Here is an 18,780-nt window from a genome sequence, read left to right as displayed (position 1 = left end):
TTTTGGATATTATCCCAAAATCTAAACTTATAAATATGATATATATCTCTTTCTTTATTCACTAAACTAAGTTGCATCATTTAAGATTGATTTTTTCGGAATATTCTGCGACTAAACAAAATTCACATGGCATTTTGTATCAAATAGTTCAGATTTTCTCTTTTATGTATTGAAATGTCAAAGATGATAAACTAATTAATTATTAAGACAGAATCATTAAACGCTTTACTCATGGTCGTGGTCTATTTAGGCCGATTTGATTCTTTCAGGTAGAAGATCACAGTGATTGCTCCCGAGGCTGGTCCAAAAACTGCGTGGAAGTGGACAAAAAGTATTTCGGACGAGTCTAGCTGTGCACTATGTATGCACAGCAGCCATCGGCTCAAGCAGGGTAGTCTTTAGCTCCGTAAAAAAAAAAAAATTCCAAGTTATCAACAATAAAAGGTAGTCAAAATATAATAATCTCAGCAGCTGTTTGGCTATCTCCATGGTAAATGAAACAGCGTTTGTTTGAGCTGCCTTGGCTGCGCTGAACCTCTCTTGATCCAAGGTTCTTTAGCTATATATGCTCTCTGTTCTGACAGAAGCTTTCATTTTCATTTCAGACAAAACAGCCCATCGTTTTTATCTGGCCTTTTCACTCGTTTCTCCGCTCTATTTACGTCTCTTTCCACTGTTTTGGTCTTAAAATGAAAGTGTTGTTAGGCCTGTCCTTATGGACTGTTTATGGAGGCGTTGTAGTGGTTGGGGCAGCAAGTGAGAGTAGTGATACAACGAGGAAGCTTGATCAAACACCAACGTGGGCTGTTGCTGGTGTTTGTGCTGTTATCATCATCATTTCTATTCTCTTGGAAAAAATTCTTCACAAAGTTGGATCAGTAAGTTTTCTTTTGTGTGTCTTTAATGCTTTTCTTTAATTTTTCTGAGTTATACTTGATGTTCTTTTACTGTTTTGCCTTCTTCCTGCTTCTTTAATTCGCGACAATTCTTCTTTTAAACCATTAATGCTATGTCTGTTTTATATTATTTAAAAAAGAATTAAGAACTCTTAAGTCACGAATAAAACTGTGCGTATTTCTTTTCCTTTTTTTTTTCTGGCCGCTTGAATCTTGTTCAATTTTCCCACTACTGCTATGATAAAAATGATTTTTTTTTTTTTGTTTTCGTTTATTCTTGTTTCTTCTAATGTCAACTTTACTTGGTTAAAATAATTGTTTTACTTTCTGTCAAATTTATGATTTTTTTTTTGAGTCTTTAATTCCTAACTCGATGATTTTCTTCCTTTTGTTCTTTTCAATTCAGTGGTTTACAGAAAAGCATAAGAAAGCTTTGTTTGAAGCCTTGGAGAAGGTTAAAGCTGGTAAAGAAGTAGGCTTTATTTACTAATACTAATGATCATGATTCTCTCCTTTAGCCTTGACCTTTTTTCTTAATGCTTTTTTATGCACTCCTTTAGTGGAATTGTTATGAGGGAATTCTGAGTTTGGAATGATTATTGCAGAGCTGATGATTCTAGGGTTCATATCACTGCTCCTGACTTTTGGGCAGAGTTATATTGCAAAAATCTGTGTTCCCCAAGATGTTGCAGGCACCATGTTGCCTTGTAAGAAAGAAGGCAGTGAAAAAAGTAGCAGCACCGAAGGGGAACGTCGTAGGGCACTTTTGTGGTTTGATCGTAGATTTCTAGCTGGTGCTGAGAGTGCAGTGAAATGCAAAGATGTAAGTGTATATGCTGCAAAACTTGTTCTTCATGGTTGATAATTTAAGATTTTCTCATCGCTAGCATGCAAGTTTTGTGTGTTGTAAATGTATCAGTATTAGTCTTGTATAAAAGAAGGGTTGGAAAGTGTTTGAATGAAAACCAATTAAAAGCATCATTTTACTGGAAACAACTAAAAGAATGCTTTCTAAATAATTCCTTTTGGATAGTGGATGGTGGGGGAGTAGGTGCTGGCATGCCAAAGCTAAGTTATATCATATTTGATGCTTCTATATGTATTTGCATGAGGCCACCTAGTTTAGTTGTATGATTAGAAGTGCCACAAAAAGAAGAAGAAAAACCCACTGCCAGCAAACATATATGAGGCATGCCAAATTAGACACATGTTTTTTGGAATGAAATAGAGTTGTTCTGATGTTGATAGTAACGTGAAATGCATTTTGATTCTTGCAATAAGATTTCCAGAAGTTAATTGGTTGGTATTTGATGCATTTTGAGATAATTACCTTTACAACTTAGGCTATGACATTTCAGAACTAACATTGAAGGAACAGAGTGATAAATATGGTAGAAAATGTGGGGGGAAGATGATCAAAGTGACACATTCTAGTGTTTAATGGGATTGATGATTGATGCTTTTGGGTATAGTGCAGAACTAACATTGAATAGGCTTTCTGGAACTAGTGATCTTAGAACATGCCAAGTTTGATTAAAAACAATATACATGCTATTGTGAGATCTTGAATAAATCTAGAGCAACAGAAGAAACTGCTCGCTGCTAAATGATATTAGCTCCTGGTATTGAAATTTAATGTTATCTAACATTTAGGCATCTTATAGGGAGCTGCATGATAAGTTATGAGAATAGAAACCGCAGTTTATCCAAGTCTAAAGATCCTTTTTTCCATTGATAAAATATTTGAAGGTACCATTGCTTCATGCCTTTGAACATTAACTCCAGTGTTGTAACTAGATAACCATTCCACTTGTTAGTGCCATACTTCTGTAATCTTCTCGGTGTTGCTTGCTTTAGAGTGATCAGTTTTTGTACTAACTTTTATTTACTCACATTGATCTGGTAGGATCCTAAAATTTCTCTTTGTTACCGCATGAGAGAATAACATTGAAACATGTCTTGCTCAAATTGATAACCGTTCTGATTTTTTCCTGCAGGGGTATGAACAGCTCATATCTGTTGAAGGATTACATCAATTACACATCCTCATATTCTTTCTAGCAATTTTTCATGTGTTATTTAGTGTTATTACCATGACACTTGGGAGACTGAAGGTATGGAAATGTTCTTTTTATAATACATTTGTTTTGCTATGCTATTTACATGCATCTAATTGCCTGAATTGGTTATGTGCATTACTGGAAAATAAGATCTATAGTAATGAATAAACTAGAAAAAAATTTTAATGTCTAGATCTAGGTAGACAAGCCAGTTGACAAACTATCTTTCCCCTGACCTACAATGTGATGTACCAGTTCAAATTCTTAGCAAGTAGTAATTAGTTACTTTTTTCAGAGTCGTGCCTGGAAGCGGTGGGAGCTGGAGACTTTGTCCCATGATTATGAGTTCTCAAATGGTATGCTGTCTTATCTTAAAGGCTAGATTCCACATTTATATTCTAGCTTTAACTTTTCTTCATTAAATCCAAACATCATATTTGCTTATCTGGGTTTGTATGCGCAATTGGATATTATCTTATGCACAGATCCTTCAAGATTCAGGCTTGCTCATGAGACATCTTTTGTGAGAGCACACACCAGTTTCTGGAGCAGAATTCCGTTCTTCTTTTACATCGTAAGAAATATATCACTTAACTAGCACCAAGTTCTTCCTCTTCCTTATATATATATATGTTTGGTGTGTTCAGTAGCACTGTATGGTCTAAATTTGTATGTATCTATTGCAGGGATGCTTCTTTCAACAATTTTTTAGGTCTGTTAGCAGGTCTGACTACTTGACATTGCGCAATGGATTTATCACAGTGAGTCTTCAGACACAGATTCCATTTTTCAAGTGCTGGATTGCCACTTTATTTTTGACAGTGCTATGTTTATGTAGGTCCATTTAGCTCCTGGTATATCCTGATTTTTGACAGTGCCATGTTTATGTAGGTCCATTTAGCTCCTGGAAGTAAGTTTAACTTCCGTAAGTACCTCAAACGGTCATTGGAAGATGACTTCAAGTTAGTTGTGGGAGTAAGGTAATGGTTCAACTCTCTCTCTCTCTCTCTCTCTCTCTCTCTCTTCATGTTATATTTCTTTGGTTTTTCACAAGATTTCAAGTATTTATATATCCTGATTTATTTTGATGTTCTTGCAGTCCTGTTCTGTGGGCATCCTTTGTTATTTTCTTGCTCCTGAATGTTAATGGTAAGTTCCTCTTCTTTGGAAATTTTTAGATCATAAAGCACTTACTAGTTGAATTTGAGGACAGTCTAATATGTTGATGTGCTGTGTCCCTTTCAGGTTGGCAATCTTTGTTCTGGGCTTCAATGATACCCGTGATTGTAAGAAATCTATTCTCAGTGATCAATTTTCCAGATTGAGAGCAAACATCATTGTTCTGACCATTCATTTTTGCAGATTATCCTAGCAGTTGGGACAAAACTTCAGGCCATTATGATGAAGATGGCTCTTGAAATCAAGGACAGACATGCAGTAGTCCAAGGGATGCCACTTGTACAAGGCTCAGACAAATATTTTTGGTTTGGTCGACCTCAGTTACTTCTTCATCTTATCCATTTTGCTTTATTTCAGGTACTGTATGGCGTCCTCTACAAATACTAAACCTTACATAACCTATAATCACATCGGAATTGTTAGCTTAAGATTCTTTGAATATCAAGGTTCTTTGCTTTATTCGTTGTAATTAACTATAAGTATGCTAACTGCCATTTTCTTTATTTCATGGTGAGTGCAGAATGCATTCCAGATAACATATTTCCTGTGGATATGGGTAATTCACTCTTTTCAGCAACTCTGATATGTGCAATAATGTATTGTCTGCTCCTGTTCTTTACTCCTTACATCCTTTGCTTAACATGTATGTTTACATATGCAGTATTCATTCGGGTTGAAATCTTGCTTCCATGACAATTTCGATATTGTTATAGCCAAAGTTGCTTTGGGGTAAGCTTTTGTAATTTCAACAGATGGCCATTTCTAGTGATAAATCCATTACAAACATGTTATAGACGATATCATTATCAGTCACCTAATTTCAGCATGGAAAAAGACCATGCTCTGGACATTAGTCTTTATTTTAAGTGGAACTGATAGACTAAATTTCCATGGCCTTGCAGGGTTGGAGCTCTAATTCTGTGCAGCTACATCACACTTCCTCTGTATGCTCTCGTAACTCAGGTACCTTCAACTCCCGCTGGTATCTTTAGAAGCTTGAGATGGTACAAACATAATCAAGTAAAATCTTACAAAAGAAACTTATAATTTCAAATTGTTTGTTTGTTCCGAAAAGCAAGCCAACCAAGAGATCATGTCCCCATTACTAGAAACGATGGTGTTTGTTTCAATATCATTCAAAACTTAAAAGATGGTGGAACTAAAATGCTTTCATCCCCTGAAAACCTGTATCATTATTCGTAAATAAACTCTGCACCGCTATTTCTGTTTCCTGACGCTTATTTCTCTCAAGTTTTCTATGGTTTCCTGGAGACTAATCTTTATCATTGGCCACCTCTCAGATGGGTTCGCGGATGAAGAAATCAGTCTTCGACGAACAAACATCCAAGGCGCTTAAGAAGTGGCACATGGCTGTGAAGAAGAGGCATGGGAAAGGAGGAAAGACTCCTCCTCGGACGTTGGGAAATGTGAGCCCGAGTGTTTCTACCGTCTCTTCCTCACACACATTGCAACGTTTCAAAACAACCGGGCACTCAACCCGGTCATCATACTCTTATGATGATCAAGACGTGTCCGATTTAGAAGCTGAGGCATTGTCACCAACAGCAACTACCAGCTTTATCGTAAGAGTGGATGATGATCATGATGATGTTCGCCCAACTGAAGTTAACGTACCACAATGCGAGGAGGAAGAAACAAGAAATGAAGACGATTTCTCTTTTGTCAAGCCTGCCCCTCCAAAAGAACCGTAGTTTGCATAAACTGATGAATCATCCTCTCGTGTATCAATTTCTGAGGGAAAATTGTAGAATCGGATGGTGAAGTACGGGATCAAATTCCTTTATATATATATATAATTGATCATATATGATATTTTCTTCTTTCTTTTACTAAGCTTAATATATGGTATTTTCTTCTTTCTTTTACTAAGCTTAAACTGGCCAATATAGGATTTCAAGTGAATTTCAAATATATAAAAAAGAAGACACTAATACTATAGATATAGTTTTGAGATCGTAAATTTCGTTAAATGAAAAATGAATACGATGTATTAATATGATAAATCAAAAATATATTAACTACCAAATTAAAAAATATATGAAAAAATGTTAATTGAAGGTTAAAATGAAAAGTATATTTTTCAGTAAGAAATAAAAGATGAATATAAATATATATATAAGAAAAAAATATATAAATGTGATTTTTGTTTTTTTTAAATACATAATATAAATACAACTAATCTATTTTAAATATAACAAAAAATAAAATCAAAGATAAAGTATAACCTCAATCAAATAATATTTTTGTTTGATCCTAACTTAAATTTAAAGTTTAAATAACATATAATTGTATTATGAAATTATAAGAAAATTAATAAATTCCATGGTCCTAGGGATATTAATTTATAGAAGTTTAATTGTATTATGAAATTATAAGAACCATCCAAAAAATCTATTATCATTTTTGAAAAGTATTTAAATTAAAAAAATAAAAAATAAAAAAGAATATTAATTGAAAACCAAATTTAAAAATTTTAAAAATATAAAAAGGATAGCTCGAGGCTAGCCCAACCTAAAACGCCAAAGCCCATGTATGTATGCCTAATTTCCTCTTTGTATCTTTTTTTTTTTAATATGAACAAATAACACATTATCTATCTATATATTTTTTTAATTGATCGGATGATCATCTAGACAGAGCACAAGTTGTCTATTGTTACTTTTTTTAATCATTAAAAATGAATGGAAAATCATGATTTTAGTTTTTGAATAAAAACATTTAATTTTCAATTATTTTTCACTTGAAAATACCTACAAAACCATTATAGAAACTCCAATAAACTTATTTTCAACCAAAAAAATTATCTAATCACTTTGAAAACCCAACAAACACATAGGTGTGTGAATAAATTAAAAAAAAAACCATAAAATATTGAGGTTTGAAACTAGCATCTCAAACATTTGGCTTAGAAAAAAAATTAATTTGCAATGCTTAATTCATTTAAAGAATAAGTCATTTATCATTGTTTTTTACTATCTATTACCAGTTTTTTATTTTAGTAACGGATTTTTGTTATCTTATTAATCATCTAGATAAACTTTATTTTATTTTTATAAAAAAGACATGAAAACAAATCCACTTAATATTTTAAACACAAATTTAACATCAAAAGCCACTTTTAAACAACATACAGATTTAATCTTAAACTTTTTAGATCTAAAAATTTAAATTCTCATATCACTCAAATTCAATAATAAAAATCTGGATGAGGTATCTTTGAACTTTTTATGTGAGGATTTTTATTTGATGGTGAACTCTTTTTTTACTCTTGCTTTCTTATTTATGTTTCTCATATATATATATATATATATATATATATATATATATATTTATGGTGTTAATTGTTAATTTTTAGATTTAATAATAAAAATTAAGTTAATTAAAATCAATTATCAAAATATAAATACTAGGATAAAGATTAAAATTATGAATGGTTTTAAAAAACATTTGTGAACAAAAAGTTAATTTGGTTATGTCTATGTCTCTATTCTTTCTATCCACAATTGTTTTTTTATCAAACAAATAAAATAATTAAAAACCAAAATTTATTTGCATTCAATTAATAATATGTAGACGAGTATCACCATCAAAATCAGAATCTTTAAAAAGAGAGAATAAAAGAGAGGGAGAGACAGTCAAGAACTACCATAACCCCTTCCATAAAATGAATGTCGGCTTGTGATGAAGATGGTTAATGAAGTATGACGTGTGGCTCTTAGGGACCGGTGTAAACAGACGGTACCATAATGCTGAAGTATGACGTGTGGCTCTTAAGGACCGGTGTAAACAGACGGTACCATAATGTTCACAGTTACAGTTTGTCAAGTGCGCAGTGTCAAGAGCACAAGGCTGGTTCATTGTCTGTATAAAAATCTAATATTAATTGCTTATTATTTAATTTAGTAGAGTGTAGAATCCAGTTGAGTTTGATTAGTTTGAGTATTAAATATAATAATTATACATGAAATCAGGTTAAGACTTGTTCTTAATTCATTGGTTCACAATCAAGTATTTTGATTTAAAAATAGATCTTCAATTTGAATTATTAGCTGAATATCAGCATCGTAGATATACTATTTTTATGATTTAAATACTTGTGATGTGATTGGTTGATATTTCTGGTTGTATCTAAAATTTTAACATGAGAAAGGTATCAAAAACAGTTACAATCAATCAAGTATTGGAGGCTGAATTTTCCTGAATTAATCCTCCTCTTTTTTCAGGTTGAACTTGGCATCGTTCTCCTCGCTACCATTGAAAATGAAACGACTGTGTCCGAGCAAAAAATTCCGTCCGAAGTTCCCTTATCCATAAAATACAGAGGGCAAGATGGTTGCTAATATCTCGAAATACCACTGGCTAAAAATCCCATACTGTTTAATTTTTTTATCATCACTGCCATATACCCATTGAAAGCTGGAGACTGAAATTGCCTACCAAACCTTGAGCTCTTGGAAGCCCTTCTCTTTGTTTCTGTGTACATACATAGCTCGACAAGAACACAGAGAGAGGAGGAGAAAAATAAAAAAGAAATCAAAGAGGGGAGTAAATTGAACTAAGCACCGACACGCATCTTATTATTTAAGATCGAATATCTAATACATTTGCTTGTGCTGTGAGGCTTATATGTAATAACATGATGAAGCCAACTAATTAAATTAAAAGTGATTTAGTCCGAGAGGCAAGTAGAGAGGTGGGAAAGCTCGCCTCGTGTTTTCTGCCTCCGGAGCTGGAGGTGGAGAAGGAGCCCCCTGCTTCCCATTTCCTTTTTGCCTCCTGCTCACTCGATCTGCAAATTGATGCCGTTAAATCAGAATTCTTACAAAGCTCTTCTGTTGAGACTACAGACAAAGTGCATGATCAACCCCATAATATATATCAAGACAGCTTAATTAATTTGCAGCATATATATCAAGAAATCAAGGTTTTGAAAATAAAATTAGAAGGGGAGCAGCAGCTTATTTATCAGAATATTCTTCCCGATCGAGACCACTAAGATCCCATCTTTGCATTAATACAAAGAATCATTTTGTGTTGTGACTTGAGAAAGAACTATACATGCTTGCAGGTCATTGAATGAATCTCAAAGAACTAACCTGCACAGAAGAAATAATATTGTCGTAAAAGAAATGCCGCAGCAGTGAGGATGAGGATCACGAAATAGTTGAAGGTGAGGAAAAACATCGCTTCTTTTAGCTAGAAATCACGTTTGCTTGTGAATCCCAACCACCTTAGCTTGGTTTATATAGACAGGGAGTCATAAGTATCCACAGCAGCTCATTTAATTACTCGGAAGTCACCCAAATGTTCGGGTCAGACATGACTAATCATAAATTAAAAAAAAAAATTAGGCTGGTAATATTTGCATTTTAAAAGTGTTTTTTTAATATTTTTTATTTTTTATTTTAAATTAATATTTTTTTTATATTTTCAAATCATTTTAATATTCTGACATTAAAAATAATTTTTAATAAATAAAAAATTATTTTTTTAATATATTTTTTAACAAAAAAAAACACTTAAAAAAAATTATCACCATATTCTTAAATACTCTAAAAAAACAAAATATAACTCAATTTTCTCCACAATAAAACAATAATATTTTTATTTATTTATTTATTTATTTATTTGTGTTAGTATAGACATGGCTTAATTAGCCGACCAACTTTCAAAAATTTTATAAAATTAATCAATTTTTATTAAATTAATATTTTTAAAATTTAATTTCAAAACTAAATTTTAATAATAAATTTCTTAGATCAATTTACCAAGTAGATAAGGCTTAATTAGTATTGTATTTTTTTTTTAAATAGCAAGGGCATATTACAATATTTATACTTAAACAACATCATTCATAATTGAAAAAAATATTGATTTAAATTTAAAAAAAATTCAAAAAACATATCTAAAGAAAATGCATTTTTAAAAACTTTACGGTTACACACGCACGAGAGATATTTTTAAAAAGGGTTAAGAAGCAACCACCACCCAGGCAGTGTGCTAGCATCTTTTTTTATTTTCTTTTCTTACCCAACTAATTCCTTTCAATAGACAAGCTTAAATTAGCTTAGTAGGATTTTTACTTAAGTCAAAATCATAGAAATTTTTTTGTTGGAATTTTTGGTTGGAATCTTACTTTTATCAAAATTATAATAAAGTTAAAAAAATTAATTAAAAAAACTAATTTCTCTTTAACCTTACATAAAAATTCATTTAAGCTAATCATATCTAAAAGTTTAGGTTCTAACAAAATTGTACCATTTTTTTGCAAATTGAAAACACATTGTTTTTTATTTATTTGTGTGCTAGGTCAATTGTCTACATCTAGACGAATTATATCAATTTATTTGTGTGCTAGGTGAATTGTCTACATCTAGACGAATTATATCATGTTGTAGATTTATACTATAAAATATAAATTTAGTATTAAAATATTTATTTAAAAAAAATATTTATTAAAAAAAATATGTTTTATTTTTATGCATATTGCTACATCCTAAAGATTTTTTTATGCATCTTTTCTAAAAATAGTAAAATCACTTTTTTCTTATATTTTAAAAATGAAAAATGAATATAGTAATCAATTTATTATTATCTATTAGGGTTTTGATTAAAATATTAAAAATTACATAATAATTAGTTTGTTATTCAGAATGTTAAGAATTGACCATGTCTAAAAAATAAATGTGATGTTAAATATGAACCTTAGAATAATTAGGACCTAATCCAATAAAATAAAAACTTTGTAATGAAAGAAGATTTACCTTAAACCTTAGATGAGATCAATAAATAAATCTAATGAAAGAAGATCTACCTTAAATCTTAGATAAGATCAATAAATAAAAACATAAATTAAAAAAATAATCAATAAACAATACAACTTATCTTAGATAATATATATTAGGGGTGATGAGTCTTTCTCTTCTATAATTAGTTCTCTTACCCAAACTCTTGCAGACCTTTAAGTTTTTTAGTGACTATAATATTAAATAGTGACTCTTAAACTTCATAATCATAACTTAATGATTAAATCTAATACCTTTTTTTTAACTTTCAGGAGGCAACTTCAACCATCTAACATTGTGCACAACAACAATACATCCACTTTCAATATATTATCGTCCTCAAGAATATGTATTGGATTTTGAAAATTGTTTTTCCACTTCCTTCATGTTCCTCTTATATGGTTTCTTTCTATAATAGATTTGACCGCTGTTTCAAGATCATTACTACTACTCTGTTACTTTTTTTCATCAATTTCTTATCTAGAATTGTTATTAAATTGATTTTCATCATTTCTTTGTCCGTTATAAGAATTATAGCGATAGTAATAAATGCATTGTCACCAACTTTCTTCTTAAGTAATGATATATGAAAGATTCATTGAGTTATGGTTCTCTCTAGTAATAGTAGCTTATAAAATACCTCTCCAGCCTTATATATGACTTTATAAGGACCATGAAACCTCGAGTTTAATTTCATATTCTTCTTTAATGCTACATTTATATGTTTATAAAGTTGTAGTTTTAACTAAACCAAATCACCAACTTGAAACACTCTTTCAATTCCATCCTTATTAGCCATCTATTTCATTTTGTTTTTATCTCTTTCCAATTAAAACTGCAACTATCTATTCATGCCCATCCTTCTTTGAATAACTTCATCAACAACTGCTAGTCGAGTTATTACTTGCAGAATTACTTTTAAATTAGAAGGTAAACAACCATATAGTTTTTGAAAAAAGCTTGTTTTAATATCTTAATGATAGCTCAAATTTTACTATCATTAAGCTTGGAATGACCAACTATACTATTTATTTAGGTTATGCATGGTTATGCATTTTAGATGGGTTTCTAAGTACTAGTTTGCTTTTTTGTTTGACCATCATTTTGAAAATGGAATGATGTGCTCCTCAATAACCTAACTCCTAATTATTTGAATATCTTCTAAAAGATACTTATGAGAACTTTATCCCTATCAATCATAATAAAAATTGATAATCCATGAAATTTATATAGATATTTCAAAAATAACTAAATGATGTCTTGAGTTGTAAAAAGATAAGTTACAACAAATAAATGTCTATATTTATAATTTTTTTTAACAATTACCAAGATAGCATCCTTCAAAAATTTTAACAATTACCAAGATAGCATCCTTCTCCCCTTTACTTTTACAATTTTTTTTTACAGAGTCATTATTAATTAACATAATTTACAACTATGCAATTTGCTCCCCTTTAGCTTCTCATAAGTAAAACCCAAAATATTAATCAAAAGATATACAATATCTATTCATTTTACATAATCATTGATCATAGTCATAATTAAATACCAAAATAAAAATTTGTAAACAATATCCCAATTGTAAAAATTGTAAAATATTAATTTTTTTGAATTAAAATAAAAAAATTTAGCAAATAAAGCGACATTTCTTCCATTAACATAATATAGAAACTTGAACATCAAGAAAAAATTGTGTGAGGTTAAAAAGAGCAAAAATTGATAGGATATTTTCCTAAATAAAATGACAGAGTGACTATCGGAGAGAGAGAGAGAGTACTAATCACTTCCTATAAATTCCTCTTTGTTTTTTTGTTTTCTCAATAGCTTTTCTTTTGTCACCCTCCTGATTTTATTCCCAAACTAAAGAGCCAAAGCCTCCAATTATTTACTGAAATCCTAGAAACAAAATGTTAAAATTAAACAAAATTTATAAAAATTAAACTGAATATAACAAAATAAACTTCAAGAAAAAAATCAAAGATTAAGAACATGTTACTTGTTCTTCTTCTTTTTTTCTTTCTTTTCAATTGAAGACACTTTTCTCCAAGTAGCACATGGTGAGTCGATCATGTTTTTTTTTTTCTAAGCGATAAAGAGGAGGTTGTGTTCCTCAACTTTCAGTTTATCAACATGTGTTGGGTGATTTAACACGTGAGAGGTGTTTCACTATCAAATTTTTTTAGAGATGGAGGGTTGCTGTAATTTTAAATTCTTTTTCTAAGCGACAAGGAGGAGGTTGTGTTCCTTAACTTTCAGTTTATCAACATGTGTTGGGTAATTTAACATGTGAGAGGTGTTTCACTGTCAATTTTTTTAAGAGATGGAGGGTTGCTGTAATTTTAAATCAAAGAAGAAGATGAAATGGGAAAAAAAGAGAAGTGACGAGTTTTAGTTCATCTTAATATTTCTCGATAGAATTTACTGATATGTTAAAATATTGATAGAATTGAATAAAATTTTTATTTTTTTTATTTTTATTTTTAACATTTTGTTGCAATTTTCATAAAAAAAAACAATAAAAAATATCCCATTACTATTTTTATTTGTAATTATTAACTGAACTTTTCCAATTGATTAATGCTCAAATAAAAACAGTATTATCAATTGGAGTTACAGGAATATCATTTTATTTAATTTTGAGTAGACAAAGAGGCCGGTCATGGCGGTGGTTTCGTGGAAGTCACCTCTTGTTATTATCACAAAGTCTTGTCGACAATACAAGCAAGAAGAAATAAATCAAATCTTGTTTATCATGCTTTACACTTTGAAAATTGCGTTTCCACCATTGAAAAAAATCCTAGTTTCGGCATTCCATACGTGAAGATTTATACAGAAGTTTGGTGATAGCCCATTGTCTCCCTTTTCTTTTCTTTTTTTCATTCCCAACATGATTTCTCAGATAATGGATTCAATTATTGAATTTAAACCTTTAGACAAATCTCAATTGCGAGGAATTATAAATAAGCTTTGTCAAAAGAAAAAAGCCTGTGTATTAGGCATGTATTAAACAAACTTTATACTGCTGCTCATTCATGATAATCATCATATGGTATTTTACTTTGTTTTATAAAAAAATTATATTTTTTCAAGGTAACTCTAATATAATTATTATGTATGTTTGTTTTTTATTTTAAAAATATTTTAAAAAAATAAAATATTTTTATTTATTTTAAATTATATATTTTTAAACTATTTTTATATATTAATATCAAAAATAATTTTTAAAAAATATAAAAATTATTAATATATATTTTAATATAAAAATTATTTAAAAAATAATTATAACCAGGACCTTTTGTCATGGTTCGGGGGCACTCACGTGAGCCGCCGCGGCCGACTGCGTCTTAACCCCTGTCCCATTTTTGGGCCCATTCCCTATAGATGCCAACTGCCAACTGCATGGTTTCTTTTTATATACGGGTTCACGGCGTCAATCAAGCCTGACCGAAGCTGAGAGGGATGTTTTATTTCTTCTTTGTCGGAAGGTCGTACCAAGTTAGAATTACCGCCAAAAGAACACGTACGGTGGTTAAAAAAAAATCACCTAGGTCAATCATCAATGTCACTTTTGAGTATTAAGTGCTCAGTTCTTGTCACAGAGGTAATCTTTACTGTAGACGGGTTAATTTTTTAAAAAAATACTCAGACCAATAATAGTACTTTTTGAAAAAGTAAAAAAGAAATCTGAAATTTAAGTTATTGATTTAAATAGATTTAATAAGTTTTGATTGATTAAATAATATGATTAGAAAAAAACTAACAATGACTAATAAAAAGAATTCTTATTAATATTATAAAAAAAAATATCTTATAAATATTTTAAAAAGTTTAAATAATGTTATTTGATCAAAAAAAATTAAATAAGAATATGATAACTTTGTAGAGAGAAATATATATATATATATAAAAGCAAAGTTCAATTATCTGAAAATCAAATATTGAAGAATAAATTAAAAAATTTAATTTTGAAAAAAAACAAAAATCTAACTCTAGTTATCTTGTCAAACTCGCAAGGCACTTATAAAAATAAGATAATCATATATAAAAGAAACAAAAGAAAACAATGGAGATCAATTTTAGGCAATTAAAAGGAAAAACTAAAAAAAAAATTAAGTTAATTTGGATTAACTCAATTAACACATAATTCAAGATATAAAATCATGATAACCTCATAGAAAATATAAGGGATAAAATTCATAGAGTTACAGGTCTAGTAATATAATATTGAATGATAACATTAAAAAAAATTAATTTAAAAAAATCTAAAAACAACCAAAATCAAACAAGGTTAATCTTCAAAACTCATGGCGGGGTCATGAGATCGGGTTATTTTATAAAAGACATACTTAAAAAAATCACAAAATAGAATTTTTAATCATCTATAATTAAAAAAAATACAATAAATAAATATCAAAAAAATAAGAATTAATTTTGATATAAAAAAAAAAAAAAAAAAAACAACAATGGATGTAATTTAAAAATAAAAAAAAATCAAAACAATAGGAATGAAATATGATAAATGAAAATTATGAAGGATGAAATTGAAAAATAATTCTAATTTTATTAATTAATTCAAATAAAATAAATAATAATTAAAAAAAACATGAAAAAAATTTGAAAAAAGAACTACTTTGAAAAATTAGTTTTTCATGAAAATATTATTTTGCCCCTTAATTTACACTTCTTGTTGTGAAGGGAAAAATAACTATTCTATTATAGCAATTCATGATAAGAAAATCATTACACTATAGTCATCTGTGATTAGCTTTGATACATAGTATAACTACACTGATGGCTCTTAGTTTTTATTTTTCACCGTAGACGTAGACTAAAAGATAAAGAAATAAAAACACATCTTGGCTGTCTAAAATTAGCTGAAGTTATTGGTAGAGTAGGTCGGTGTAAATGTGATAATGATTATTTTTTAAAGTAATTTTTATTTAAAAATATATTAAAATAAAAAAAAATATTTTTAAAAAATTATCTTTAACATTAGTAAATAAAAATAATATATATATATATATAAATTATTTCAGATATTTTATAAATATCATATTTTATTTAATGAATATTAAAATTTATAAATTTAATTGAGATACACATTATTGATATTTAAATATTTATATTAATAAAAAAAATAACATCTTAAATGGGAATGATATTTTTTAAGGATGGTGACAGTGTTAAGGTAATTAATTATTGGAGCATGTGTTAAGGTAATTAATTATTGGAACATGTAACTATCTAGGTGGTGGTCAAGTGGTAAAGATTTGGGACTAAAGGGTTTGTTCTTTTTGTGGTCTCAGATTCGAATCCTTAGTTGCTTATATGATGGCTACTGGAGATTTACATGGTCGTTAACTTTAAGGCCCGTGGGATTAGTCGTGGTATGCGCAAGCTGGCCCGAACACCCACATTAATCTAAAAAAAATTATTGAAACATGTCGACGAGGAGAGCAGGAGTCATGTAACTTCTTGTCGATTATCCCAAAGTCAGATCTTGTCACAATCCTTAACAAAAATTTCCCTACATCATCTTCAAGTGCAAACTAAATGACTCTGGGATTCTTGGAACGAGTCAATGAGTTGTGGATATGTGATCACTTCAATTATCGCATAGTCAGATCATATTGAATCCTTAAAAAATAAAAAGTTAAGCCCATGAATATTTTATTTGAAGTTTGGTTATAATTATTTTTAAAAAATATTTTAATAAAATAAAAAGTTAAGCCCATGAATATTCTATTTGAAGTTTGGTTATAATTATTTTTTAAAAAATATTTTTATTAAAAAATATATTAAAAAAATATTTTTTATTTTAAAAAAATTATTTTTAATTTTAGTGCAGTAAAATGATCTAAAAATATAAAAAATATTAATTTAAAATAAAAAAAAAACTTTTAAAAAAAAACTAATGTTATAGCAATCATGGCATAAACAAGCAAAGGTAATTTGAGATAGTAAAACACTACTGCTCTCCCTTTTGCGTTAACCTTTTTCTCACCCATGAAATACAAGGCAGAGAAAGAGGCCAATAATGACATTAGATTAGAGAAGAAGAGGATAATAGGTTGCACGAAAGAGACAGAGAGTTGAATCGCAACACTAAGACAATAATTAGGCATCTGTCGAGGCAAATATATATATTGTAGGTATAACAAATAAGTAAGCAAAATAAAAGAAGACTATTTTGTCAAAAAGGTAATTATATATATATATATATGTTATTTCAAAATTTTATAAATATCATACTTTATCTCTGGTGATTTATTGTAGAAAGACAGTCATGGTTACCGGTGATAATTAATTAAATTTTAATAAATATAATTTAATTGGTCAAATTTTATATTTATTTTTAAAAAATTATTAATTTGAATTTTATAAGTTCTAGAACTATTAGAAATTTATATAATTATTAATTTTAAAATTTATAAAATTAATTAAAATATATATAAATTGACCTAAATATTTATATTAATTAAAAAAATAACATTTGAAATGGTAATTATATTTTTTAAAGATGGTGGTAGTCTTAAAGTAATTAATTATTGGAACATGTCGATGAGTATAGTAGCCGTCATGTGACTATCCCAAAGTCAGATCTTATCGCAATCCATAACAAAAATTCCCATCATATTCAATTGCAAAATAAATGACTTTGGGATAATTGGAACGAGTCAATGAGTAGTGGGTATGCGGTCACGTCAATTATCCCTGAGTCAGATCATTTTGAATCCTTTAAAAAAAAGAAAAAAAAAGAAGAAGAGGATGAAGTAGGTAAGCATATTGCAAGTTTGGTTATAATTACTTGTTAAAATATTTTTTTATTAAAATATATATTAAAATAAGTTTTTTATTTTTAAAAAATTATTTTTGATATTAGAAGATCAAAATAATTTAAAAATAAAAAAAATATTAATTTAAAATAAAAAATAAAAAATTATTTTTTAAAAAATATTTGTAAAATATAAAACTAAACAGATGAAAGTAATTAAACCCAGAGTTATAAGAAGCTTGACTCCTTGTAGAAGCCTATATTCAGCCCCAAGTCTTTATAAGCTTTGGGCAATGCATTGCTCTACAGGGCAGAATAAATGAGCATACTTTTGAGTTAATAAAAAGTTCAAGTATAGTTATTGTAATAACTTGTGTATGTGTTTTTTTATATATATATATTTATTTGCGTATTTTATTTGTTTACAACATTGAAAGAGTATAAGTAACCTTTCACGTATACCATATAGTTTTGCTATCTCCAGATAATTTTTTTTATATGGCCATGGTTCCATTTCTTTTAAATGTCTTTTCTTTTTATTTTACCCCCTTCAATTGCAATCCCGTACTCTCTCCCTTTATTACATGTATTTTCCTCCTCCTTTTTTTCTTAATTTTGATTTAAAAACTACATGTGTGCTAGGTCACAACTTGGTTTATTATATATGTTTTTACGTATCAATCACAATTCAATACGATCTTTTTATTTAATAATATATAAAGAGAGATGACTTAGACAAAATAGATCATAAAACAAACGAGAAGCAGCAGAGAATGAATCGAAGGATATATTTTAATGTAGAACACCTGTTTTGAACTGAAAAATCACATAAAAAAGAGAGTTGAATCTCATTTGATTGAAATGGAAATATCCCATTTCTTGGGGGGGTAAGCAAGGCCAAAAAGTTTATGCGACAGCGTCATGCTTCCTAGAGGATCTGCAGGCCAGTTCTGGAGAATGTTGCCTTCTTGTCCCTTATCGATCATCGTCTCTTATCAGCAGATCAAGATTTAAAGCTCGAAATATTCTAATCATATTCTAGTTTACAAGTCCCAGAAACTTCA

At 29.1% G+C, this 18,780-nt stretch overlaps 1 protein-coding gene and 1 long non-coding RNA gene across 2 annotated transcripts; one reads left to right on the top strand and one right to left on the bottom strand.

The window, feature by feature from the left end:
• Nucleotides 1–371: 371 nt before the first annotated feature.
• LOC105124013 (MLO-like protein 8) lies at nt 372–5,928 on the top strand. Its single transcript, XM_011023834.1, has 15 exons — nt 372–878; nt 1,303–1,360; nt 1,502–1,719; nt 2,894–3,010; nt 3,252–3,312; nt 3,442–3,530; nt 3,643–3,717; nt 3,848–3,936; nt 4,056–4,105; nt 4,202–4,242; nt 4,319–4,492; nt 4,656–4,691; nt 4,797–4,864; nt 5,038–5,098; nt 5,437–5,928. Exons 1-15 carry the CDS (start codon nt 690–692, stop codon nt 5,845–5,847), a joined length of 1,737 nt encoding a protein of 578 aa, XP_011022136.1. The 5' UTR covers nt 372–689; the 3' UTR covers nt 5,848–5,928.
• Nucleotides 5,929–8,702: 2,774 nt separating this feature from the next.
• Nucleotides 8,703–9,393, bottom strand: LOC105124012 (uncharacterized). Its single transcript, XR_841982.1, has 2 exons — nt 9,253–9,393; nt 8,703–8,945 (listed from the first exon to the last, which is right to left on the bottom strand). It is a non-coding gene; the product is annotated as an uncharacterized LOC105124012 (long non-coding RNA).
• Between the last annotated feature and the right edge of the window lie 9,387 nt (nt 9,394–18,780).

This window comes from Populus euphratica, unplaced genomic scaffold (assembly GCF_000495115.2).
Source record: "Populus euphratica unplaced genomic scaffold, PopEup_1.0 scaffold12.1, whole genome shotgun sequence".
Lineage (NCBI taxonomy): Eukaryota > Viridiplantae > Streptophyta > Magnoliopsida > Malpighiales > Salicaceae > Populus > Populus euphratica.
The sequence above is the reverse complement of the archived record's forward strand: the minus strand, read 5'-3'. Positions and strand labels throughout refer to the sequence as shown.